Genomic DNA, 27,830 nt, shown 5'->3' on the forward strand with positions numbered 1-27,830 from the left:
GAGAGAGGCGGCCCGCGGGGCCGCTTCCTCCCGCTCTCCCTTCCCCGTCCGGCCGGCGCATGGAGCGGACCATGTCCCGCAGCCGGCAACGCTCCGCCCCGGGCACGTCCCCGCCGCCAGGTCCCGCCGGAGGCTCCGGCCGCATGGCCCGGGGTTAGAGCCGCGCCCGGCGGCGGGAGCGGGGCCATGGGGACGGCGTCGTCCCTGGTGAGCCCGGCGGGCGTGGTCGGGGAGGTGATCGAGGACACGTACGGCGGCGGCGGCGAGGCCTGCGAGATCCCGGTGGAGGTGAAGCCCAAGGCGCGGCTGCTCCGCGGGTCCCTGCGGCGCGTTGGCGGCTCCCGGCCCGGCGGGCTCATCGGCGCCAGCTTCAAGTCCACGGCCTCGGTGCAGGAGCTGGAGTGCGTGGCCGAGTACGAGCGCCTGAGGAAGGAGTACGAGATCTTCCGCGTCAGCAAGAACAACGAGGTGGCCTCCATGGTGAAGAAGGAGGCCAAGCTGGACAGGGAGAATAAGCGGCTGCGCGCCGAGCTACAGGTAGCGCCCGCTGCCCCTCGGGTGAGGGGACTGAGCAGCAAAGCTGGGGCTGCGAAGGACTAGTCCCGCTTCCCTGGGAAAGCTGTCAGGGAGGCGGCGGGTGCGAGGGAAGGCAAGGTACTGAGGGAATGGTGCGTGCCCCGGTGCTATCCTGGTGAGCCATAGGGATGCCTTCAAGGTGTGCGTCTGGGAATGGGGACCGCGCCGTGCGGTCGCTGTGGTGACCAGTGATAGAACCCGTGGGAATGGCCTGAAGTTGTGTCAGGGGAGGTTTAGGTTGGATATTAGGAAAAGACTCTTCCCCCAGAGAGTGGTTGGGTAGTGGAACAGGCTGCCCAGGGAAGTAGTCATAGTACCAAGCCTGACAAGAGTTCAAGAAGCGTTTGGACGATGCTCTCAGGCGCGTGGTGCGATCCTTGCGGTGACCTGTGCAGGGCCAGGAGATGGACTCGATTCTTGTGGGATCCTTGTGGGTCCTTTCCAACTCAGAATATTCTGTGATTCTGTGATTCTCTCTGCCCTGCAGTAAGGAGAGATGTAGGGTGCTGGGATAACATTGTAGACAGACCTGAAAAGTAATCTAACCCCTTTTATCGGTGATAAAACTCAGAAAAAAATGCTATATTAAATGTTTTCAGGCACTTCAGAAAACTTACCAGAAAATACTTAGGGAGAAAGAAAGTGCCTTAGAAGCTAAATACCAAGCAATGGAGAGAGCTGCTACCTTTGAACACGATCGAGACAAGGTCAAAAGGCAATTCAAGGTATGGCTTGACTTTTCTTTTTGTGGGGAAATGACCAAAAAAAAAAAAAAAGATGGATGTCACTTGTTCATGTTCCCTGAATGCTTCTCCAATATCTTTCATGAAGACCTCTCCTTCTTAAAAAAACCTTGAAGTGTCATAGCCTATTTCCGTTAAGGTAATCCTGGCAAAACCTCTCTGTGAAACTATGAGGAAAAAAAAAAGAAAATAAATTTTTAAATGTTAAAAGAAGAATATGCGGTGAGGCACATTAAACTAAATTCCTATGTTATTCGAACATGGGAGTATATTAATTTTTGAGAGTGACAAGAAAACATGGGCTGCAAACTGACATGTGCTGAAAGAATGTATAAACACAGAGTTCCATTGTTTCTGAATAAATTTTATATATTGCATTGTAAGGTTTAACACCTCTAGCTTAAATTAAAGAAAAATGTGTACTGGTGCATCTCTTTTGACTGCCAAAATATGATAGCCAGTTAAAGACAATTTGCACTTTCTGGAGGAATGACTTGAAAGGGCCGATACTTCTGCTGTTCCTTTGCTGCAGATGACACTTCTACCACCCAAAACAGGTCCTTGTTCTGTACTGTTTTCAGGATTCTTCTTATCCTTAATTGTAACTGGTGTTAATGTTTGGCAGATATATAAAAAGAGGATTGGTTTTGACCTTACTTAACAAAACGAAACTTGAGAAATATTTCATTTTTTTAAATTTAAATCTAGGTTTGTGTTTTTTTCCCCAGATGACAGTAATATTTTACAAACAGGACATCTGGAGATGCTTGATCACTTTCTATCATAGGAAATTTAAATTTCTGCAACAATAATAAGGAAATACAAGATTATATGTGATTGTAAAAAAATTACATAGAAGAATAAAAGGGAACCTTTGAAAAAAATATTACATGTAGTGATTTCAGAAGACAATAAACTTTAAAAAGTGAAGAGAGTTATTTGCCATTTTTAATGAACATACTAGTGCAGGCTTCTAACTTTCAGAATGGTATGCTAAGGTTTAAAATGGTAACATTTTAAAAATAAATAATTTTAAACTATGTTTTCCTGCTCATTTATGGACTACTGATGGCTTTGTGTTCACATTTTCATGCTTTTGCCTGCTAAATGAATGCTAGAAGCTTATTTTTCCAATTGAAAGTAGATAACATGAGTTCAGGAACTGATACTGAATTTTAAATTTTTTTAATTATTACCTGCTCGTAGATTTTTAGAGAAACTAAAGAAAATGAAATTCAGGACTTACTGAGGGCCAAACGAGAGCTAGAAGCAAAACTCCAGAGACTCCAGGCCCAAGGAATCCAAGTGTTTGATCCTGAAGAGTCTGATTCTGATGATAATTGTACAGATGTTACAGGTGAGAATTTTATCCCCAATATTTTATGTTGGAACATGACTGAAGTCTCAGTAAAGCACAAGACAGATATTTATGTTCTTGTGAAAAAGAGTTTTATTAATCCAGATGAAAAGCAGCTTAAAGTGGTTTAAGAGATAAAAGCAATGGACTTTGCAAACTTGTTTTAGATTGTGAGAACCCCACATTTCTAGTCTTACACATGAATAGACGATGAAGACCAAGTACTGTCTAGACACAGTGACTTGAATGTTTTTTGAAAATTGTTCCATGAACAATTCTGAGTTTTCTAGTCTTTTCTGAGTTTTCTGATCCTAGATCTGAGAGATCATGCTCTAAAGGATCCAAAAATCACACCTGAAACTAGAGGCAATCTTAGACACTTTGGATGATGACATAAACCAGTCTCAGCTGCTGCACTTCTCAGAGTAGCAGAGTTAGATATTTACAAAGATGAAGTGTATACAAAATCTTGTTTATGCTGTATGAAGTATTTGATATCATGGGAAGTGTTCAGATGGGTGCGTGATCAGTCCACTGACTTTGTATCTGATTCAAAATAGAGCAGTAATTATAGCAGACTTAAAACTCCTCAGGATGACCATTAATTCTTGCACTATAAGGGGTTACTGAGGAAAAGCTGTGTGCAAATGCTGTTGCTTAACCTTTGTTTTGCTTATTGAGATATGTCAACCATCACATCTTGGCAGGAGTATTTAGAAGTGGAAATGTTTCAAAATACGGTGATTTTTTTTTTGCATAGTAACTGTGCAGTATCTCGGGCTGCATCAAAAGCAGTGTGGCAGCAGGTTGAGGGGGGTGATTCTGCTCCTCTGTTCACTCTGGTGAGACCCCACCTGGAGTGCTGCATCCAACTCTGGGATCTCCAGAACAGGGAAGACATGGACCTGTTGGAGCAAGTCTAGAGGGGGCTGCCAAGGTGATCAGAGGGTTTGTTGAGCCTGAAGAAGAGCAGGCTTTGAGGTGACCTAATGGCAGCCTTCCAGTACCTGAAGTGAGCCTCCAAGAGAAATGGAGAGAGACTATTTACAAGAGCATCTAGTGACAGGACAAGGTAGAAAGGCATCAAACTGAAAGAGAGTAGGTTTAGATTAGATATTAGGAAGAAATTGTCTACTGTAAGGTTGGTGAAGCACTGGAACAGGTTGCCCAAAGAAGCTGTGGATGTCCAATCCCTGGAAGTTTTCAAGGACAGACTGGGTCTGGTATTGAGCAACCTGGTGAAAGGTGAAAGGGGGGTTGGAACGAGGTGATCTTTAAGGTCCCTTCCAACGTAACCCATTCTGTGATTCTGTGATTTGATGAACTTTAGTGGTATAGAAAGTAGTTTTCCTTTATATATTTTTTCTTTCTCCTTTTGTATTAAATTAACTTTTCAATTCATACTTCCATTCTTACCTCATTCTAAGTCTTTTTCAGTTTCCTGATTTTCTCCATGGAAGGTTTATTTAGTGTCTTGAATGTTGTGTATTGGTGGGCAGAAGTGTAATCCAAACATATTATGAAGAGATGCTGTCAAAGCTGTCTCAAACAGCCCAGATTTCAATCCTGACCTACAGCCCCTCTATGCTTTTTCAGTGCTGGAGCAATTCCTGAACAAAAGTTGTTAGTTCTGTGGTGGGCACAAATGACTGTAGCAATACTGTGAACTGTTTTCCTGATTTGTAATGCAAGTCAGTATTTGAACTAACAGATGTGAGCAATCTGTGTAATAGCAAATATTAGCAAATAACCTCATCCTTAACATCATGGATTTGCATTACCTTTGAACAAGCACCCATTTAGAACTACAGCACATAAAGGTGTGAGCAAGTCTGCTGAAGGAGAGAAAAATTGGTCAGTGGCATGTGGCTGTAAGTTTCAGCTGGAGTATTAAGGACTGATAATTTACCTTGTTTAGTGGCAATGAAGAGAGTTTTTTTTGTTTTCTAATTTTTAGCTACTGGGGCACAATCTGAATACTGGAATGGAGGAGCGTTGGGAAGTGAGCCATCCATGGGTAGTATGATGCAACTTCAGCAGTCTTTCAGAGGGCCTGAATTTGCTCATAGCTCCATAGATGTCGAGGGACCATTTGCAAATATAAACAGAGGTAAGTAATGGTAGTTTGTTTTGCTGGGATTATAGTTGCCTGTGTAATTTTTCTATCCATTCTTAAGTAATTCTGTTCTTTCTTAGCTGCTTTTGTGTCTGTTCTTGGGTAATTTGACTAAAGGGTTGTTTGGAATTCTTCTTTGTAAAAATAAAAGGAAATGTAGCTGTATGCACTAAGTTTAATATATGTGGTGATTATGGCATGTGCAGCAGTGATTTTAGCAAACATCAGTGACTGGTGCTTTGTTGTGAGTAAACCAAGTACTATTTTGTTGCTTAAATTGGCGATGGAAGATGGTGACCTTTCTTTCAGTATCTGCTGGTGTTCTATTTTCTGTTTGTATTCAGATTCTGTATTTTCTGAGTATTAACGTGACATTTTTATTGTTTTTTTCATTGGATTTCCATGGGGTTTGACTCTGCCTAGGGGGCCATTTATGGAAATCTAATTGCAAGACCAGGATGTATGTTTTGTTATGTAGATCAGTGCTAGATACTTTCTTGTCAATAATTGTTGCTTTCGAACTTTCCCAAATGTCTCTTGTAAATTGGCTTCTGGTACTTTGGTTTCCTTCACTGTTGTCCTGGCTCTGGAACCTCTCCTGCATATAGCTGACTTCACTGGCAGTTTCTCCCTTTTTTCTTCAGTCCTTCAGGCTGTGATTCAGAAGTCTGTGCCTGCAAAGTGGGAGGGGAGGGTCTGCCCTGTGATGGTCAGTACCTTGTGGTACTGAAAGGAGAACCTATTCCTATCTTGAAAGAATGACCAGCCACAAAATGAAGAAGGTTTTAAAAGTCATTGCTTCTATTGGGAATAAACATATACTGCTATAGAAAGCAATGGACTTTTTCTCTAGAAAAGAAAGTTCCCATAGTTTTTTGCTGTCATTTATTTGCATGGTGTAATTGAAATGCATGTAGATCTGGAGGAAAAAAAATGGTTATGAGTGAATTTATTACTCCTGCATGTTATTACTTACTTTACAACTATCAGTTTGATTTTGTGGAAACATGTCATCAATTCTTTTTAAAGGAAATATTGTAATGATAATATAAATATACTTAACATTCTTGTATTGCCACATTATCAAATTGTATGACATTATCGGATTATATGGGTTCTCTAAATTAAAATTTATAAAGTTTAAATAATTGACTGAAATGTTACTACTATTTTAGATAAGATGTATTATTCTTAATATTAACAGGTGATGACTTGTGTTTTATGCAGTGCAATGAGATGTGAAGATCTCTAGACTTCATTTTGGTTTTTTTTTCATTGACAGATGATTGGGATGCTGCTGTTGCCAGTTTATTACAGGTCACTCCTCTGTTTTCCCATTCTCTGTGGAGTAACACAGTAAGATGTTATATTATTAGTACTGATGAGACTCAACCAGAAATGAACATCCTAATTAGAGTAAGTACCTCACAAACTAATGCTCACTTTTATGCTGTTTTGTTTCCAATGTGATATTGATTCAGAAATTGGTCTAATATTTCTTAAAAGTTTTAGTAGATGTAGTCTGATTTCAAAAAAAGCAGTGAAATATTTTCAAGGACTTCAGGGGGAGAAACTACCTAGAGAAAAGAAACAGATTTGGTTAGTAGGTCTTTAGTACTATGCACGTTTAATAATAAAGCACTGTTATTCAAATTTGCTTACAGAACTACTCTCCAAAACTTCAAAGAGTCTGTGAAACAATGGGGTACTTCTTTCAAGTTGTTAATTTTTCATCAGAAAATGAAAGGCCTCTTCAGGATGTAAGAAAATGGGAAATTGAAAAAAGTTCATTAGTCATTTTGCTCCTGCATTTAACTTTGCCAAGGTGAGGATTTTCCAGACTGGTAAAACAAATGGAAACTGGTAATTTATGCAGAGCACATAGCTTATTAAAATGCATATGATGTTTTGCTCAGTACATTTCCTAAGCTAATATCTTCAAAGTGATACTCCTTCAAACTTTAGGTTTGCTAGTGCAGACACTTGAAAGGATGTATCAGCTTTGTAGCATTTCCTTTTTCTTATAGCTACAGATTCTCTTAAAATACAGCTTGAAAGATGTCTTCATAATACAGAAATGTTTTGCTTTCCAAGAGCAGCTCTCTGTTGTCCATACAACTGTGTCTTAGGAATTCAAGATGGCTGGTGCAAATATCCTCAGTGGTTTTCATTTGCTTATCTAGCCTTACACCTGTCTGTAGTATTTTGGATTTATTCTATCACATATTAGTTTCTGCTTTTGGCTGTCTCTTGGATTAATTTCGTGGCACTCCTGTTTGTTACCTTATGCTAGCTTTTGACAGTTTGATTTACTGAAGTCATGATGTTTTATGACAAATAGTGATGCAATGTGTTCTGTTTGCTCAGTGAGTAATTTCCTAACCTTCTAGAAGAAGAAACATGATTTACTAAATGAAAAACACCAACCTAGGGATACTTTCAGTATTGTGTTAGAAGTATTTGTTATCCATTTGAGAATTTTGGGTGGAGCATAGTTTTAAGGTGTGCGGGAGAGAGGGGTGTCCTTTTGCTGAAGAAGAGAAAACAAAAGATTAGAAAAGATAATATTAAGAATCACAGAGTGATCATTCCAAAACATCTGTGTGAATGCAAAAATCTGAAGATACCAGTATGCATTAAATTTAATTTTAGAGGTAGATTTTGAACTCTAGGGATTTCAAATACTGTTGTGTTATTAGAGCTCTTGTGTTAACTAGACCACCTGTTTCTGTAAATAAAAAAATTGGTCCACAGAGAATTAAAGGCTAGTTTAAGACCCTAGTAGCTAAGATTTACAACAATAGAGTGCTTTAGGAAACAACCAGGTGCCATGGATGATGATGATTTGTTTTATAGAGGAATTGGACTAGAGCTGCCATACATTTATACTCTTAGGAAGGCAATGTCAGCTGCTGAGGATATGTTGGCTCTGAGGGGTTGCTGTTGCCAAATAACCCAGTTTTATGTATGTGGGGCACAAGTGTTTAAGGACAAAATAAGCAAGGAAAAAGAAAACAAGTGAAAGATTGTTCCTGCCAATAGTATTAATTTAGAGAATTTCTCCTAGAGAAACTGATGAAAATTGTAGTGCTTGTATATGGAACTAAATATTTGAGAGATCCCATTTGCTATTGTCAGCAACCCTAAGTCATATAGTTCCTTCTGTGGAACAGGAATGGGAATGATATGTATGGATTTTATTCACATATTCAAATACAAAATGCTTTTGAGTTTGGACATGTGTAGTTCTCCTCTTTAACTGCTGTAAATTGAAAGACTGTCCTGTACCTGAAAAATACTAAAGGACTTTTCCTATAAAGATCAAGGAATACAACAGAGCCTTCAGAAAACTGATGACAGAGCATGTATAGGATGCTCATTAATCAGATATGAAACCATATTCTTTCCATACAACGCAATTACCTTTCACTCTGCAAATTGGTATGACAGGAATATCAGCTTTTAATTTACAAATCAATAATCATAAAAATGAATAAATGGTTTTAATGGTTTTGGTACAAGTAGCATAAATTTTCCCTTAGCTTTTCCTTGCTTCAGAGTTTTTCTTAAATTCTCTTTTGAAGTATTTGCTTGCCTTTTGCTGTAAATAGATTTTGTAGTGAAACCCATCTTTGGAGCTTGTGTTGATTGAACTGTTTACTACAGCAGTGTAATATAGCACAAGAATGCTGATTTCCAATCTAGTTGTTTGTTGGAGGACTGTGAAGAAGCCTTCTTGAGAAATCCAGAAGAAAAACCCCGGTTAATTTACCACAGAAAGGAGGATGACAGAGTCAGTTCAGTCTCGGTGCAACAGTTAATTGAGCAAATTTCTTACGTGAACAAAGCAAAGGTATGGCATTTAAAAATTGTTTTAAACAACATTGAGTGCTAGTAGGCCCAGATTTTAGGAGAAAATGGCATTACGCTCATTACTCTGGGTGCTCTAATGTAAGCAGATCGATGAAGCTGTAATTTATGAATGTTACAAAATTTTCATTAGCAGAGGAGAAAAAAAGCAACTTCTTTTTTCACTAAAAAAAAAAAAATCTATGTTATAAGGATAGAATTTCTTACCTGTGTTTAGGCACTCAAATGGCAGAGTTATTTATCTGAGTGCCTCTGCAGCCACTGAAGAGAAAGACGTGTACCTCCAGAGAGATTCCTCCTGTCTGAAAATAGATCAGTTGCCATTTTTTTTCCTCTACAGGGAGAACTGTTGACAACAGTTGAAACTAGATGCCCAACTTTAAAGATCGTAGGCAAAATGAATCTTGCATAAGGAAGGCAACAGAATGGAATTTAAATGTGTTCCAGAATGTTTTTGTATGAAGTGCTAAATACTGTTCTCAACTGGATTCAGATTTGCATCATGCTTTGCCATTTACTTTTTCAGATTATTGACCATGTTGGAGGTGTGGAGGAAGGAGCATATGAAATCTATAGTTGTGTGGAAAAAATAATTAAACAGGTAGAGTATATGATGCATTTTAGCTTTTTCTGTTCCTACTCTGATTTGTGATCTTAAATTAAGTCAGTGTGATTACTATATACTACTTAGATGTAATTCAAAGTATCTTTTTGTATTTTATCATTAATATCTGGCAAGCAAAGAAATGTGCAAGTGGAAAATAAAACCCCAAACTGAGCAGTGGTTTTATGGACAGAAGAAGAAACACCAGGGGAAAGGGATCTATTCATGGCCTAAATTAGCTTTTATTTTCTCTTTGTCCACATCATAGAATAAGGAAAGACTGCATAGTCCATTCTGTCCTTATTCTTCCTTGTGGTAAGTTGCTCCCTCTATGAGATGACTAAAATCAATGTCTTGAGACCTGTGCATTGAGTTAACTTGGTTTAATCTAATTGCTTATTTATTTATGTTCTCTTCTACCCTAAAAGGAAATGAGCATCTTGGTGTTAGCAGAGTTGCACTCATACTGAGACTAACAGCAAAAATGCCTGCACTGTTAAGAATTGTAATTGTAGTTTTCTCCATGTAATTTTCTTTTTACTTAGGATATATTGGGGTGTGAAATGACAGAACTAGAAGGCAAGGATTTAGGTAACAAGGAAGACTCCACTGCTCCTGAAGAAGAAGTTTTTGGTGATGTGTTGTGGGATGCACATGATGAACAAGAGCAGATGGAAGCTTTTCAGCAGGCCTCTAATTCAACATGTGAACTGGGATTTGAAAAAGTAAGTACATTGGAAAGGTATATTCATGAAGAAAAAGTTATCATTCATTTCCATCCCTTGCTAGGCAGGATGTACTTCTGTAGAAGAATCTGTGTCTGAAAGCATCCTTGAGGCTATTACTCCTTATGCTAGAGGAAACCCTATTTCTTATATAGATGGCACATTTCTTTTCTGGGAGAGATGCCAGTTTGTGTGTTGTTGAATGGCACTGATGAAGAAGTAGTTGTTGTTCCTGCACTGGGGAAAAGTGCTATAATGGTGTGCCAAAGGCACTTTGTCCTCCTAGACTTCAGGACTTTGCTTGTGAAAAGAAAAGGCTGAATGTCTTTCTTCTTTTTTTTTTATTTTTTTCTCTTCTTTTATTTTCTTTTTCTCCAAGAAAATCCCATCTCTATCTTGACACCTGGATTTAGATTTTTAGGAGATGACTTATGAAAAGATTTCATCTCATCTTGCAGCCATGTAAGAAGAACACAGGAAACTTTAAAATAGAAGGCTGCTGAATAGCTCGGTACTTACTCATTACTGGAAATCAAGTTTTTAAAACATTTCAAGTTGTGAGTGTCAGGAACAGGGAAGGTATAATGAATGTAGGAAGATAAACATTAACGTTGTCACAGAATGTGATGCAACAGCTTATTTGGGCAACCTTCCTTGATGTTATAATGTAACATAAGCTCGCAGTTTCTGTATTATTGTATTTAAATTCTTAGTGCCCCTATTTACTAACATAATATGTTCTTTTACTTCACTACTCTTATACTGGTGATGGTTTGGAGGACTGTACCATCTTTACTACATTCTAGAGCAATAAAATATTAGAACATTAAGGAAGAAATACCAATCTAGGCCTCAATTTTGAAGACAAAATATTTCTCCCAAGCAGATGATGGGTGTGGTTTGGGTTTTTTTCGTCACCTGCTACAACATTCTTGGACATCCAAGTGAGTCCAAGTGAGTGGTGAAGGAAGGCCTTCTTTTGTGTGCTTAGTGTCTCAAAATATCATTTATGGCAGATGCCAACTTTGAAGGCTTTGTCCTGGCAATCATATCCAGTGCAGTGGAGTAGTTTGGGGAAACAGGGGGCAGGGAAGCCTGAACAAACATTGTACCCTGTTGCTTTACTATAGTAACACTAACCCCGTTTATTAGCACTGAAGGTTCCATTTTAAATGAGATTTATTTATTTTATTTATTTTACACTTTTAAAAAAAATGGTAGTAAATTTTGTGGTGTAAGCATTTCCTGAGAATATTTTCTCCATTTGTATTTCATTTGTATTGCATTTCAGTAGTTATTCCTTTACCTTAATGAATCAGTACATGCATTTTGAGTCTACATGGTTCACAATCCCAGATACTGTATTTCTGCCTTAAACAGTGGAATATTTATAATGATTGTTTCTTTTTTATAGTATTTTGAACGTCTAAATGACCTAGTAGCAGCACCAGCACCAATTCCACCATTGCTTGTATCAGGAGGACCAGGCTCTGGGAAATCTCTCCTTCTGTCAAAATGGTAATTTTTTTTTATATGAATGAAATTTAAGAAAAAAGCATTACATTTCAAATATTGTATCAGTCTAATTAGAGGTAAAACCAGGGCATTTACAATGCACTGTAGTTACTGAAACATCCTGGAAAGATTTGTGATATTTGAGTAGCAAATTCCATCTGGACTGCCTTTAACATCTACCTGACTCCAGCTGCAACACCTTACAACTGTCTTTGCACAGCATTGCTATGTGGTTTTGGTAGCTCAATAATGTTGCCCTTTTCTGATACACAGGAGGAGTTCTCTGGAGTCTTTTTAACCGAAATAAAGGAAAAATCCAAATAATTTACCATAGAAATGTATTTTGTGGTCACTTGTAAGCTATGACAAAATTTGCTGGCATGAAAATAAATCGATGATGTCATTGCATCTTAAAAGTTACTATCCAGTGCAAGGAAGGGCATTTGTTAATTGCTGTTGGTACCAGGGAGAGCAAAAATGGAATCTGATATTAAAAATTTAATTATAGCTCAGGAAATATCTATCCTATTTTGTAAGATAAACATGGAACACCTCTAGCTAAGATACTGTATCTCCTTTGGCAAAACTGATGGTTTTTGTTTGGGATATATTTGCAAAATTACACTCTGTTGAGTCTGTTTTTTTCCTTCTCTTCTGTCATTAGGATTCAATTACAACAGAAGCATTCACCAAACACGTTAATTCTTTATCACTTTGTTGGGAGGCCCATGTCTACTAGTTCAGAATCTGCATTGATAATTAAACGCCTTACTTTGAAGGTATGATGTGTTACATACCCTGCATCGCTTCTTGCTTTGGAAAGTGCCAAAATAAAATTTTCTACAGATTTTTCTACATCAGTGAAAAGTAATACAAATGTAATAGAAAAGCATTCGAACTCAGATTGGACAGGGCTCTGAGCAACCTGATCTAATTGAAGATGTCCCTGCTTGTTGAAGGGTTTTGGACTAGGTGATCTTTAAAGTTCCCTTCCAATCCAAACTGTTCTGTGAGTCTATGAAATGTAAGGCGTTATAAAATGGGGGGAATCTGATCCCATACACTGAATATAGATAAATTAAATAGCATCTCTGGGATATTCATAATAGATTGACATCAGCAGTTTCCTTTCCAGTGACCTATATTGGTGACTTATAAAGCCATATAAGCTCCTTCCAAAATTCCTTGCCATCTGGCCAATGGGAGAGGCAGGTGGTACCTCTTCTGTCTATGTGTTTAGGAACCTGAGGCTGTATTGGACCAGTTGGCACCATATTTTTCCTAGACTAGTCTCTCTCCTATGTTAATTTATTTTTAGTTGTATACTAAATACGTGGGGAATAAGTGAGGAGTCTTTTTATGCCAGGGTCTAAGCTTTCTTTTTCCATCACAGGGTGGCACTAAGGACCTTACAGGACTAAAACCTTTAGAAAAATGAGATCAGTTGTGCTATCTTTGCAATTTTCTCATGTATTTTAGAAGTTTGCCTATTTAACCTGTACAACTTTAAGTCTTTTAAGTCTCCAAATTTCTTGTCCATTGTGTAAACTCAGGTAGTCTCTCTAGAATTTACATGCTGAGTTGAATAAATATTCTTTGTTCTGCATATACTGAAAGGAATGATTTGTATGTGAACTTGACTAGAGAAATTGCCCCAAAATCAGATGGGGTTTTTTGTTTGTTTGTTCTTGTTGTTTTTTCTCCTCTTAGGACTTCTTTCAACTATCCTACATGATTTTTAAGGTAGAATTTCTTGTATCTGTTTATAATTCTGCAGCTTATGCAACACTCTTGGTTAGTGTCACCTCTGACTTTTGATCCAGCTAAACTTCTGGAAGAATTTCCCCGTTGGCTGGAAAAACTTTCTGCACGCCATCATGGCAGCATTATTATAATTATTGATTCTATTGACCAAATACAGGTATGTCTTCAAAGTATTTGCCATTTGTCCATCTAAAGGAAACCTTGACTACTGTAATAGGTTCAGCCATAGCTATGTAACAGAAATATTAGTGTTTGTTTTGCTCTAAAGAGAACATATAGAAAATAGTTTTGTAAAAAGTGCAGTGGAGTTATTTTTGTAGATAAATTTTATGTTGGGTTGTTTGGGTTTTTTTCTTCTAAATTTATCTTAACACTTTAATTTTTGAGCAGTTTGGTTACATTACTTATCGAAAGATTCAAGGCTGTGAGCTGACTTATGGGGCTTGTAAATAGCCTTGTTTTTAGGAGGTGAACATTTCAGCAATAGTATTCTATCTGCTTTATGTAGTATATAGTTGTACTGATACTTAGAATTGGATCATTTAGTACCGTCTCAAGAACTAGACCATGAATAATTTTTAAGGACACTGGAGAATTTAAGACTCCTTGCATTGAGTTGGGCAGTTAATGAAATGTATTAACTTCTGGCATTGTTTTGAACAATCTTTATATTAAGCAACCGCAATTTGTTTTTAAGCAAGCCGAGAAGGATATGAAGTGGTTGATAGATCCACTGCCAGTGAACGTGAGAGTGATTGTGTCAGTGAATGTAGAAACGTGTCCACAGGCTTGGAGGTATGTTATATGTCTGAGATGTTTCAAAGTAGCCTGGGTTAGAATTATTATTTTAAATTACAGTTACTCATTGAAGAGCAGACAGATTTTTCAAGATGTGGAGATTTAATAGGGTATGATTTTGCAACCTGTGAGACAAATGAGACCTTCTCTATTGTAGTCACAATGACAGATTTTAGCTGTTGGACAATCAGATTTCTGCTTTACTGTGATGGATCTATCCACACGACTGTATGAAAGATGATATTAAATGCAGTCAGATGCGCATCAAGAACCACAGTACCAGGATGTAGATTCAGGATAAGGTTAAAAGTGGAAATTTGACTTGAGAGAACTAGAATTTCATAGTAGCAGGGAACAGCTTCAATTACTGCTTTGATATAAATCTTTAAAAAGCTCTAGAGCTGTGATGCCTTTTTTTTTCCTTTTGTGTGCTATTTAATAAGGTTCGAATATGACTTTGTTCTCTCTTACCAAAGGTTATGGCCCACTCTTCATCTTGATCCACTGAATTTCAAAGATGTTAAATCTCTCATTAATGCAGAATGTAGCTCTGCAAATGTTAAATTGACTAAAGAGCAGGTATGTCTGTTGTAGTTTTTCCAAAGTACCTTACTTTGCTATAACTTTTAATGAAAACATGGAAAAATGACATAAGCCCAGCTGCCAAGAGAAAGTATTATATTTAGCAAACTAAATACTATTGCTCAAGATAGCAATGGCTCCTAGCACTGAAACGCATATGGAGCAGCAGAAATTTTTAACACATAAACAGTGCAGTTGCACATGTTGCTGTAAATGTGTTATTTTATTTTAGCATACTAGAAGGTTTAGTTATTTTTAATTATTATTGCATAATAATGTAGCAGTGATTGGCTGAATGGGGAAAACAGTATTTTACCTTTGTCATGGAGACTGATTCTGTAAGATAAGCCTCATGTTGGGATATAATATTAGATCCTTACTCTTCATCTTAAATTCAAAAGGAAACTTTCACTCATATGCTCCTATAGCTAGAAAAATATGCAGTATTTTGTGCAGTAGTTACCATGTCTTAGCATTCAGATGTTACAGATAGAAGAATATCTAGAACTTTTATTTCCTTGTCAGACAGTGAATGTTTTATTTGTTTGATGAATTTCATCGGTTCACAGATTTTATTTAAAATGTTGTAGGAGAAGAAGCTTGAGAGACACTGTCGTTCTGCCACGACTTGCAATGCTTTGTATGTCACTCTCTTGGGCAAAACCATTGCTTGGTAAGTTGAGATGTTCTGGAACTTATTATGCTCATCACTAGATTAGAAGACTTTAAGTGGGTTTGTTAGCCTTTTGAAATACTTTCATTTAACCTGGAATGAATCTTGTTAAGGAAACACAGTGGAGAAGTGTGCAAAGTTTTCGCCGTTCACTGACTGCGAATGCAACAGGAAGAGAAATCAGAGAGTATACAGTCACCATTTTGATAATAAGTGAATCCAAATAGTTGTATCTTTTTTCAGCTCTTCTCTTTATATATTTTTTTTAATGTTGTTCTTCTTCCTGGGTATGTCAGTTGCTCCAGTGCTTTTTAAAGGTGTTTGGAGAGTGTTGATATTGTTTTGTTAAACAGTTAAATTCAGGTGTGCTGTGTTTGTTGATGTACCAGATAGCTTGCCTCATAGATTTTTAAGGCTAAAAGGAAGTTCAACAACTGTTTAGTTTAACATCCTGCATATGATACTTAGCCTTATAATTCCTGCTGTGGAGAAAATTAATCTTCCCTCTTGTGCAAGAGAATACTTAATAAGTGCATTGGCTTATTATTAACCTAGACTTCATCTTGTTGAGAAAGATGCATTTTTAGTTAAGAGACTCCCAGAAGATGATACACTAATTGATAATTTACTCCGGGTGACTGATTTTCATTATTTTTGTTTCTGTTTTATGTTCTAGAAGGCTTAATTGCTCCTGAAAACATACTTTGTAAATGCATTAAATGAAACAGCAGCGTATGGTTTTTATCTTTATCCAACCTGATGTTCTTATTTTATACTCCTGCTGGAGGAAAGAACACTGCAATTTACTTTTTTGTACAATAAAATGTTGCGGCTATTTAGAAAAATCAGACAATATGACAGAAAGTGGGTTCTGAAACTCACCTCTTCTGTGTTTAATCTCATCAGGTGCTGTGCACCTTTTGAACCCAGTAAGAATCCAGAGATAGAGCTCTTCAGTAGTTTCAATTCCAGCTTACTCAGCCAAATTTAATATGCTAAACCTCGCCCTTTTTGTCCTCCTGCTCAGTGTTGGAAATACAGGAAATATTGATGAAATCCTTCAACAGTGTTGCCAATGTCAAGACACAGTGTCACTGTACAGGCTTGTTCTGAGATCAATTCAAGAATCATTGCAGAGTGAAAAAGAGAAAGGTCTTTTGAGAGAGGTAAGCAGAGAATGCACCACTATTTCTACAGGTAATATATAGTCTTTCCTATAAAGAGTTTTTCTTAACTTAAAAGTAAATGTAAGTTTATATTGGTTCATATGTATGATTCAGAGATTAGTGTGTATTATTAGCATAGAAGGGACAATTTCATTAATCTAATTATTTCTGTTCCATAACTATAGAACATATGACTGCTTTGTGTTAAGTATAGACTGAGCTGTTGTCTCACAAAATAAAGCAGAGTTTTTTCAGTATGATGTGATACAGAGTTAGCACTTCCTTGCTGATCACTACCCTGATCTGGTGATTAACTACATTGAACATAGTAAATGCAGTCAAAACATAGTATCTTGTGGATACAGGGCGCTGCTTATTACATTTTTGACTTCTCTTCCTACCTTTACAGAATTTCCCTCTTGTGTGAAACATTTTTTCTTATTAAGACAAGATACTCAATAATTGCTACTTCTTTGGTAATAGCAGCATAACAACCTTCATCATATTTTACTTAGATGGAAGTTCCTCATGATAAGTTATTTTTCCCCAGTGTTTTAGAGGAAAATCTAAGGAGCCATTTGTTTATCCTAGTGTCCTATTTGATGCTTCATCTATTAGAATATTGATCCATTAGCACTGAGGTCTCTTCTTTGAGAAGAGAAGAGGGAAAGGGCTTGTGTAGGCAGGATATTTTTTCCTTTGGCAAGTTATCACAGCAATAAACTGTATTTTTCTTGACATTTCAGTGTAACTAAGCTCTGCAGCAAATATTGCTAACCATAAAATGTGATTTCTGCTCTCTGTAGATACTGTGTGTCATTGGTGTCAGCCACAACGGCATGAGTGAGTCAGAGCTGATGGAGCTTTATCCTGAGCTGACTTCTGCAGTCTTAGCCTCACTCCTTCACAGCCTGCACAAAATGTGTTTGCTGACATATGGCTGTGGTTTGCTGAAGTTCCAACACCTCCAGGTAATTCTGAACATGTGCAAGTGAAACTCCTCACCCCCCGCCAATGCCAACCTCTGTTTTTAGATAAGTTCTGTTGTTAACTAGGTAGGCCTTGATGTTTGCTCATCCATTCTCCTTAACATCTGATTTGATTTAGAATCACATTGAAAACAACTAGAGCTGTGATACCAATATTGTTGAAAATCTGATCTTTCAGATCTTCATAAATTTCTGATCTATTAGTTATTAACTCTTTGTGTCCTAGAAAAAACTGGTTCCACAAAAAAAAACCAAGAAGAATAAGAGAAGGGAATATTGCCTAAATAACCAGAGCTTTGGTCTAGTATAATACAATCTGTTTGCAGTGCCTGTGTCATTGAGAGATTTTCATTCTATAAAATAAAATGTGTTTCATCTTGCATAACACTCTGTGTATCATCGGCACTTAAGCAAATTAAATGCATTCCCTTTTTTTTAATTATCCTTACTTTCAGGCTTGGGAGATGGTGAAACTAGAGTATATGGAAGAAGGTGAAAATGTTATTTCTGCCTATAGACAAAAACTAGTGGAGTATTTCACCATGCAGTTAAGGTAGGTCAGAATTCCTCAAGAAGTGCTAAATTGCCTCATAGATATTTTTTTTCTTCATATTCCTTCTTTGGCTGAGTTTAATAAATTGTTATGGCAAAATAACTCTGTAAAACCCTAGTTGTCAGTTTAGAAGTTTTATTGATATGTTACTTTTTAATCTTGGAATAGAATGAGGACTGTGAAGGGGAATGGGCTATGATAATGATAGAGTTATCAGGTGAAAACATAGGGCATGAATTTATACCGCATCAGTTATTATGTACCTGACCCCATGTGGATTTTTAACTCCCAGTGAATGCTAGGAAATTTGAGGTTGCTTGGAACTTGAAGTTCATGTCCAGCTTGCAAACTGCTTTGCATTTACATCTTGAGTTAGTGTGTCCCAGCTGTGGGCTGCTGCTTACTGCTCCTCTGAGCATCCACTGTTGGGTAGTAGAAAGCCAAGAGAGCCACAGCATGGGAGACAGAGGGGGCACAAAGGGGCACTGGGCTGCTGGAGGGCTGCAGTCCTGCTGGCAGGCACCCAATAGCCCATATGGGATGGAGAAGCAGCTTCCTGTGGAGTGCCTGGGGGTTCCAATGCCTTCTGAGGTGAAATTAAAATGAATATGTAAGAAAATGGAGTACCTAGGTCTTATAGTAATCTGTCTGTTTAGACATTCATGTATGGCAATTGTATGCTTGCCTAGTTTTCATGTCAAATTGACAAGTTCTTTTAGGCCTCTTGGGGTTTTAATTTTAATTTGTTATTCTTTCAATAGTCGAGACCGGGTGACTTGGAGAAGTGCAGATGAACTTCCCTGGCTCTTCCAACAGCAGAGTGATAAGCAAAAGCTACACAAGTGTCTTTTGAATCTCTTTGTATCCCAAAACCTTTACAAAAGGTACAAAGGTAGCCACTGCTTTGGGGATTATAAACATTTCAAAGTAATTTTTTGTCAGTATAAATCAAAAAGTGACAGATGCAGATTAAAAGTACTTAAGTAACAGAGGCTGAAGTGCTAAATGCTGTTTTCATGTAAATAATCTATTTTTTCTATTGTTACACCTGGGAGTTGGTAAAGGGATAATATTGCTGGTGAATAGCATTAGTCTCCATGAATTGTCTCTGTAGATGCTGTAGCTTAAAGACAATGTTTGTGTATATGGCCCTTTTTTTTCGAAGCTAGTGTCAGTCTGAATAGAGGGTTATCAAAGATAAGATGAGATTCTTATTTCCTTGTTAAAACAGGGGACATTTTGCAGAATTGCTGAGTTACTGGCAGCTGGTTGGGAAAGATAAGAGCTCTATGGCAGCTGAGTATTTTGACTCTCTGAAAGAATATGAAAAAAACTGTGAGGGAGAGGAAAGTATGATCTGCCTGGCTGATCTTTATGAGACCCTGGGACGGTTTCTTAAGGACCTAGGTCTTCTCAGTCAGGTAAGTACGTTTAGAGATTGTTGTAACAGCAAAAAGGCAAATTAAGCAGAGCTCAGTGTGTACTTTCTATTGCAGTTGATAAATTATTGTAGCATATATGATGCTGCCTGCTGCCATCATACTCTGAACTTGGTTGTTACAGGCTGTAGCTCCTCTGCAGCGGTCTCTGGAGATTCGAGAGACTGCGCTGGATCCAGACCACCCAAGGGTGGCACAGTCACTTCACCAGCTAGCAGGAGTGTATGTTCAGTGGAAGAAGTTTGGAAATGCTGAGCAGTTGTATAAACAGGCATTGGAAATCTCTGAAAATGCATATGGAGCTGAACACCCTCGGGTAGCCCGTGAACTTGATGCACTTGCGACCTTGTACCAAAAGCAGAACAAGTAAGCTTAAATACACTGCTGTTTTTCTTTTATGTGGAGATAGTACAAGAAAAGTAACAGGAAATATTTTCTTCCTGAAGCCAGAACTTCTCTTTGGTTTTTTTTTTGAGTTAATGTGTTCTAATGCAAACATGAGCATCCCCTCTCTATTCTTGTAGCAGGCCACCTAGGAGGGGCCTGCTTTTGTGTTTAGTTTAACAAAAAACTTGTAGAGATAAAGGAGTAGTATTGTCTGGCCCTTGGCAGTTTGGGTGTTTTTATCTGTGACAAAAAGTGTGATTGTGTTCAAGATTCCTAAATTCTCAAATCTGTACCCTCAGGTAACTTAGAAGCTTTCCAGCATACTCATTGATGCTACATTTGACATCCTTCTAACACTACAAATAACTATTTTCAGATATGAACAAGCTGAGCAACTGAGGAAAAAGTCCTTCAAAATACGCCAAAAAGCAGCAAGGCAGAAAGGCAGTTTGGTAAGGAAATGTGTGATATTTAAAAAGAAGTGCAGGGCATGTTGCGACTCTGCTAAAGAGATGATAAAATTTGTCTGCAGAGCTGACAAAGCTCGAGGGCTTTTGATAATTGTGGGCATAGGTAGTGAAGTAGCTTAGCAGCAGCTTTGGTAACTGCCCTTTCAACTCTGCTGGAAGTGGAGATGTATCAGTACGACTGGAATAGAGTTGAGAGAGATGGAAAAGAAAGAAGTGGATATATATGTTTCAGGGGTGCAAGAATTACTGCTGATACCATTGTCTGTCAAAGTGGCAAGGGAAAAAGGTGTTCTCCAGAATAGCTGAGGCATTTATCCTACCAGTGAATACAGTGCTTACTGCAATGGAAAATCCCAGTAATGATATTAGGTAACATACTGAGTTTTTATCTGTTTTTTGTTTCTGTGTTGTTTTCCAGCTCCAGGGTTCCTCTTGTCATTCTTGAGCTAAGGGTTTGTCATGTAATGCCTGTACTGTAAGAGTTCAGCTAATAACTCCGGAGTTCTAGTTGTAGCTCTAATGAAAGTAGTAAAAAACCATAAAAATGTTGCTATTTCCACAGTGCTTAAATACAAATGAATTTGGTTCATAAAGATTTGGTCCATTTCTGTAATGAGTTCTGCTGCACAAATATTTTTATTAAGACTGCAAAGATCAAAAATAGGCAGAGTGCGTAACAACGGCCACACTTTTTACTTGTGATTCATTTTGCATGTAAGCATTAACTTGGCAGCCCATTTTACAAAGATCCATGTGATGCCTTGAGTAATACTGTAAAAGCATTTGTATATGGTGTTTGGTGTTGGAGATTATATTGATTTGAAGTTTCGAGCTTATAAACCTAAGAATTTGGTCTGAATTGGTTGTTTGAGCTGTGAAGTTTGTGCAAATTAGCATGTTTGATGCAGGGAAAACGGTTCATGTGACAGCACAGTAACTTGAATTGCCTAGGAATTTTCACCAAACTTTCACATTTTAGTTACATTATAAATAAGCATGTGCCATGTAGCTCGAAAAAAGAACCTAAGTAGGATTATTGTGCTTCTTTTGATTTTCTGTCTTGAGTGTTATTAAACTTTAAAAGTAATGGTGATTGGCTTACATTGCTTTGTTCTTGCGTAGTGTGGCTTTGCTCTCCTGCGTCAAAGAGCCCTGCAACTGGAAGAGCTCACATTGGGCAAGGATACACCAGATAATGCTCGAACCCTTAATGAGCTTGGAGTCCTCTACTACCTGCAGAATAATCTTGAGTAAGTTGTAGTAATTGTGACACCTCCACTGAGTAGTCTCAGAGGTCTAAATGGAGACAAAGCATGGAGAACTAGCATTAAATGTCAGGATGAGGAACTGCCTAGTTATAATGGATGCTGTCAGTCTTATGGGGGAATCAATCAACCATTGTTTTGGCAGAGGAGCTGCTGTAATCCTGTAATGGAATAGTAATACACAACTGCAGTGAGATAAAATATGCCCTTTGGTAGAGTTGGTAGCATTTCGCAGTCTTTTCTACTTTGACAGTTCTCGCAGATTCTGCTGTGAGAATCTAGCTCGTGACATATATAAAATCCATTCCAATCTCTCCCCCATTGGCATGAAAGCTGTCTGTTGAGCGCTTTAACATGTTTTACAGTCTTTAAAGTTACTTGAGAAATGTGTCATGTGTCCTAAACCTTTACCTCATATGTCACAATTGCTTTATCCATGGAAGTACTTGATTACTATGAGGAGTTGCCCAGAAGTCTGAAGAATGTTTTGAAGATGGAGGTTGAATTAAAGAAGAGAATAGCTATGGGGGCATATAATCTGTTAGATGGGCTTTTCAGTCCTTAATGGGGGGATCCATGTTTGCACAGAAATACATTAACTATCTCTCTGTCTACATCCATCCTAGCAGGATGTATAGTTCCACACTGCATAAAAGAACTGCTGATTTGGCATTTGCTTATTTCGAGGAAAGTCCATTACCAGCTGGCAGCACCTGTGAAGCTTCCAAGCCTGAGTTTGTTCTGTTTCAAACTTCAGCCTGTAGAGATATTACAATAATGTTAAAATATTGCTGAACAAATATGTTCTGTAGGACAGCGGAGCTTTTCCTGAAGCGCTCCTTGGAAATGAGAGAGAGAGTCCTGGGATCCGACCATCCAGACTGTGCACAGTCTTTGAACAATCTGGCAGCCTTGTACAATGAGAAGAAGCACTATGACAAGGCTGAGGAACTCTATGAGAAAGCTTTGGACATCAGGAGGAGAGCATTGGCTCCAGATCATCCCTCCTTGGCTTACACTGTGAAACACCTGGCGGTGCTGTACAAAAAGATGGTGAGCACAAGCCTGTTACCTTTTCTTAGTGTGTGAATGAACTGTAATGCCTTCCATTGTTGCTGTCTTCAATCCAAAAAGAGTGGAGCATGGGAATTCTGTCAGCTATTGGTGTTCTAAATACATGCATAAAATATGTAGTAAAATGGCCTCAGTATGCTTCCAAAGAGCCCAGTAGCACTTTCAAAACACACCTTATTTAAAGAAAAGCTATTTCTGATTAATGTCCTCAGTGTCCTGCATGCTCAGTATTCACCATGAAGAATTTCTGGTTTAGTGTAGTGAATGTTTTAGCTGCAAGTGAGGGAAGCTCTTCCTAGCTGTATTTGAGTTCTCCACTGTCTGCTGTGTGACATCCACATACAAGAGTTTGGTCAATTATGCCCTAATGGAAAAATCATGTTTAAGGGCATACAAATAGTTCTTTTTACACAATGACCTTGAACATTACAGTCCAATTGAGGGTAACTTGAAGGCTTATGAGGGAGATGCTACTTTACAGATAAACTGTCTGGCTGAGCCATCTTTAGCTTATGTTGACCTAGTGAAAGATGAGGGTTACTCCCCTGTAAAATGCACTGTGGGGAATAACACGTGTTAATGCAGTACAAACTGCATTTCATAATTTTAAAATGTTTTATGAATATTTGTGTTTGTAGATGGTTGTTCTAACTATTTGATATTATCAGTGTAGTAGTGATATACAATTTCCAACTCTTGAACCAAGATCAAGTTCAGTGGATGACAAACATTTTATTATTTTACTGTTCTTCAAAGAGAAAAAAAACCTTGAAGATAATCCCTTGGATCAAATGTGCCTGTGTTTTTGCTAAATAATTATTACCTGCTATTCTGTGCATTAAATGGTTTGGGGTCACATATTCTCTGCTCGCTTCAGCTTCTAAATTTCATGCTGCTAGAAGCTGTGAAAACACTCAATATTTGCATCAAAAACCTCTTTGCCAGTTTGAGAAAGCTCTTAAAAAGAATTTTCAGTTGTACTTTAATCAAAATAATTTTCTCCACTGGATTTTAATTTGTGCTTCTTCAATGAGACACTTGTGGGGAAAAATTAAATTAAGAAAGGAAGAAATAGACATAGATAAGAAGCATGTTAACTGGGAGTTGAATATGCTCAGTATTTTGGAAAATTAGGTCATAATAAATATTCATGATAAACAATCTGTGCAAAATATAACTATTAATTAACCAAAGTTAACCCCTTATTCTAGAAACAGTTACATCTTCTCCAGGGCTTTTGTTTAAAATAGGTTTTACTGTTACTATCTTGATACAAGAGAAATGAATAATTTTTTTCCCTGTTATTTCTAGGGAAAACTTGACAAGGCTGTTCCTTTGTATGAGCTAGCAGTTGAAATTCGACAGAAGTCATTTGGCCCAAAACACCCTAGTGTAGCAACTGCACTGGTAAATCTGGCTGTGCTTTATTGCCAGATGGTAAGTTTTTCATGCCTAACATGTTTATCTTTCCTGTCCTAGACTTTTTTATGATTTGTACCTAAATGAAACCAAAGAAACTTGATTGCGTTTAAAAGGGAAATTCCTTATAAGACTTGCATAACTAAAAACCTGAGAAGGCTGCAGGCTTTCTAGCCTGCAACTAATATGAGATTCAATGGAGATGCAATCCACTTGTCGAATTCCTTAGCATCAATAGGAGGGAGTTTGTTTTCTTGTTTCCTGGATTTCTGCAATCTGGATATCTGATTTTTAAACAGGGATTAAAGCTGCCTTAGGTAAAATCAAAGAGCATCTGGTAAATCTTTCAGGACTGAGATTTTCAGAACTGCACGGGAAGTCCAAACCCTAATTAGAATTAGTGGGAATTGCATTTGCAAGTGCAAGCCAATTGCTTTGACAATCTCAATGATCATCTGCATGTGTCAATAGTATTGAGAACTCAAAACACCTTGCTGGTTAAATATGCATGACATTGCATCTAGAATGCTTTGATACTATGTTGGCAAAAAAAGAAAAGCAAATGTAATACACATCTGTAACAAAAAAAACTTTCTACTACCCAAAGAAAAAGCAGATTGAAGCTTTGCCTCTTTATGAACGTGCATTAAAGATTTATGAAGACAGCTTTGGCCACATGCATCCTCGCGTAGGGGAAACACTGAAAAACTTGGCAGTGCTAAGGTAAGATTATACGCTTCAACCCTATAAAAGCAAATTACTGCATGAAACAAAACATCCTGGGCTTGTGTACTTGCTAGGGAAGTAGAGAGCCTTAAGTACTCTATGGTGTGTATTTCAATTTAAATGATTTGAGAGACTTTTTTTTCAACTGTGTTTTACTCTTTTCCAAAGCTATGAAAGGGGAGACTTTGAGAAGGCAGCTGAACTTTACAAGAGAGCTATGGAAATAAAAGAAGCAGAGACTTTGTTGATAGGCGGTAAAGCAACTTCTCGACACTCATCGAGTGGAGACACATTCAGCTTAAAAAGTGCATTATCACCAAATATTTTCCTGGAACACGGACAAAGGTGATAAGAACCTGCTCCAAGAAAATGCAGTCTCTATTGGTATTTTAAAGCAGACAGAAAATTTGCAAGACAAATCCATTTTTCCAAGGATTACATACTATTTTGGTACTGACACCTGTCTTCACGAATGACAGGGAAACAAACGTTTCAGCTTGAAATCCTCCAACTTTGCAGACTGTATGGTACGAAGTGAGCTGCTTTCATTGTATATAGGTGCACATATTAGTTGCTAGCTCAAGTTATAGGTAATACCAAGAACATGGACTTGATACCTCTTAGCCTAAGTGCCAGGATTATAACAAGTTAAGCTGAACCCCTTGTATAAACTCTATGGGGTAGTTCTTATTTCTGTGCTGTAATAGCATGGCTTAGAGGATTTGTGTATTTTTGCTTCACCAATCCTTTCTCCCTTTTCAGAAGCCTTTCAAGTTGTTTCTGAAGAGATGGTAATTTTGAAAAATTTTTGAAAATACAGTTCCACCAAAAGTTTTGCCTGCAGGGTTATTTCAGCTTTAAGCAAACTTGCATTCAAGGGACTTGTGCAAAATTAATTGTTTTCCTTGGGAAGCTAACGTATCTAAACATATCATCATCTACAGTTAAAGCTGTTGTCAGATTCCACTCTGTTCAGTAAAAATATTTCCATTGAGGAATTGGAATGATTATGACCCAATTCCCTGTTGTTAAACCTTTAGTGATACTTTCACTATTTAATCTCACTGAATCCCTTAAAATACAACAATGTATTTGCTGGGAAAACCTAGTGATTCAAAATAGTTTGCCATCAGATAAAGAGATGATAAACCAATCTACCTGCCTCTTGTATTTCTTAACACCGTAGTTTTGTGGAAGAATCAGTTTGAATTCTGTTCTCATACAGTGCACAAATCCATGAATCAATTTAAATGCATACTTTTTATTAAAAAATGAATATAAGTGGAAAATTAATTGAAACCTCACTATAATGTTTCAGAGGCAACTAATGTAAAGACTTATTTGATCCAGTTTGAAAAATGCAAATGGTCTTCAGCTCCAAGGGGTACTTACCTTGCACCCTGTGTTTTCCCTCTTTTGGAGCAGAATTAAATATAACTCATTTCAGCCCTTATTCTAGTTAGGAGGAATTTAATATTTTAATAAGGCTCTAACTTGGCAAAAGAAACAGTATATGAAACTGACAGCACAAATATACAGCTCAAATTTGATTTTTAAGATAAAGATTTAGTTTGAAAAAAAAAATCAAAAATAGCTCTTGAAGATATTATGATACAGCAACAAGAGTTGGCACTTCCTAATAGCTCTCTGGATATTTTCCTCTTATTCAGAAAGTGGGTTTTTAATCAAAGCAGGAATTTGACCACTGTATTCCAGCCACCTTGAAGAGTTTTGAAAATGGGAAAGTTTCTTTGCAGGATTGTTACCAACTAAGGCGAGGGGCAAAAGGGAAAACAAACACCAACCAAAAACCCTCAACCTACTTAGTTTGTGTGTGTTTCTGTTGCCTGCTGTTCCCAGATCTGGTAAATCCCTTCTCTAAAGAATTACCAGATATCTGGTCTATCACCTCTGTTCTGATTTTAACATGTAAAATGATGCATCTTGCTCTCCTGAATAATTTTCCTTAATGTTTCTGATTTAAATAAGAAGCAACTTTCTAGATCTTCAGTGTTACATTAGACTTGACTACAGAAAGTAAAGCAGGATCACGTAGGACTAAGAATCCTATGGCCGCGTGTCAGCTGTAGCCACTGTGTGCTCACAAGACAGCTGTCCCTGTAGTTGCACCTCATGGACAGTAAGGAAAAGTAATTTATATATATGATGTATGCCAGGTAATAATTCTGTGTAGGATAATTCCTCCTCAAAACTGAGGGTCACCAGCTTCAAGGGAGATTTAATTACACAGTCAGAATATCAAGATTTTATTCATCAACATTCATGCAACACTGTAAAAACTGAAAACTTCTTTTATAAGACTGCCAAATAAAGCTGGACTTAACCATGGCAATGTGCTTTCATTTGTTAGTTCGTAACAAAAGAAGTAATAAATTTTCTATTATATTTTACAGTTGGAGTAGATTATACTTGTAAATGTCTTTTTAATTAAAAAAAGAATTCTTAAAATTTGGTTTTTTTGATGCTGTTTATTTTTAAATAACTTAACCATTGGCACATACAATCATCTTAATGTATTTTCTGATTATTTCAAATTTTTTGTGTATATACAAGTTGAAAGTCTGAAAGTAACATGAGAACCATTTTGTTTACTCTGTAATTGGACATACAAAAGTATATTAATTTGCTCATAAAAGTGTATGTGAAGTTGCCTCTTGTAAAGCTGTCAATCATGTGATAGCAGTCATGTCAGCCAAACAGTTAAGGCTCCAGATGAGCTGAGCTGTTGTAGAAATGAGTTCAGCCATTTGCCTCAGGATCTCCAGAGCCAGGTGTGTGCCTCACTGTTACTGTTCCCAACAAAAAGGTGAAGTCACACAGAAATGTAAGTAAAGCTTAAAATGACACTTGGATGAAGCTAACACAGACTTGGTAACACAGATTTAAGTATGAACCTTTCTAATGGTCTCATTTTTCTATTTTCCATCCCTCTTTACAGTTCATTCTGAGATCTGGTTTCTCCAAAACTGAACTCAATTAAAAAAACCAAACCAACCAA

General features: G+C 37.6%; 1 protein-coding gene across 1 annotated transcript; it reads left to right on the top strand.

Annotated features, from left to right (window-relative positions):
- NPHP3 (nephrocystin 3) lies at positions 1-27,403 on the top strand. Its single transcript, XM_051789087.1, has 27 exons — positions 1-537; positions 1,176-1,301; positions 2,526-2,676; positions 4,634-4,786; positions 6,075-6,208; positions 6,457-6,617; positions 8,498-8,645; positions 9,189-9,263; positions 9,812-9,991; positions 11,406-11,509; positions 12,171-12,285; positions 13,284-13,427; positions 13,968-14,065; positions 14,545-14,647; positions 15,241-15,323; positions 16,351-16,489; positions 17,296-17,460; positions 17,934-18,031; positions 18,793-18,915; positions 19,263-19,452; positions 19,595-19,836; positions 20,234-20,309; positions 21,450-21,577; positions 22,405-22,645; positions 23,978-24,103; positions 24,693-24,808; positions 24,980-27,403. The coding sequence occupies exons 1-27, from the start codon at positions 187-189 to the stop codon at positions 25,158-25,160; spliced, it is 3,951 nt and encodes a 1,316-aa protein (XP_051645047.1). The 5' UTR covers positions 1-186; the 3' UTR covers positions 25,161-27,403.
- Positions 27,404-27,830: the final 427 nt, after the last annotated feature.

Source organism: Manacus candei, unplaced genomic scaffold (assembly GCF_025592945.1).
Source record: "Manacus candei isolate 608988 ecotype Guabito, Panama unplaced genomic scaffold, ASM2559294v1 h1tg000026l, whole genome shotgun sequence".
Classification (NCBI taxonomy): Eukaryota; Metazoa; Chordata; class Aves; order Passeriformes; family Pipridae; genus Manacus; species Manacus candei.

Bases quoted from the DNA above. Each gene is read 5' to 3' on its own strand.
- NPHP3 (XM_051789087.1), top strand. From the start codon at position 187: ATGGGGACGGCGTCGTCCCTGGTGAGCCCGGCGGGCGTGGTCGGGGAG. The intron at 6,209-6,456 runs GTAAGTACCTCA...ATTTGCTTACAG, and splicing joins AAATGAACATCCTAATTAGA to AACTACTCTCCAAAACTTCA. The intron at 15,324-16,350 runs GTAAGTTGAGAT...CCTCCTGCTCAG, and splicing joins TTGGGCAAAACCATTGCTTG to TGTTGGAAATACAGGAAATA.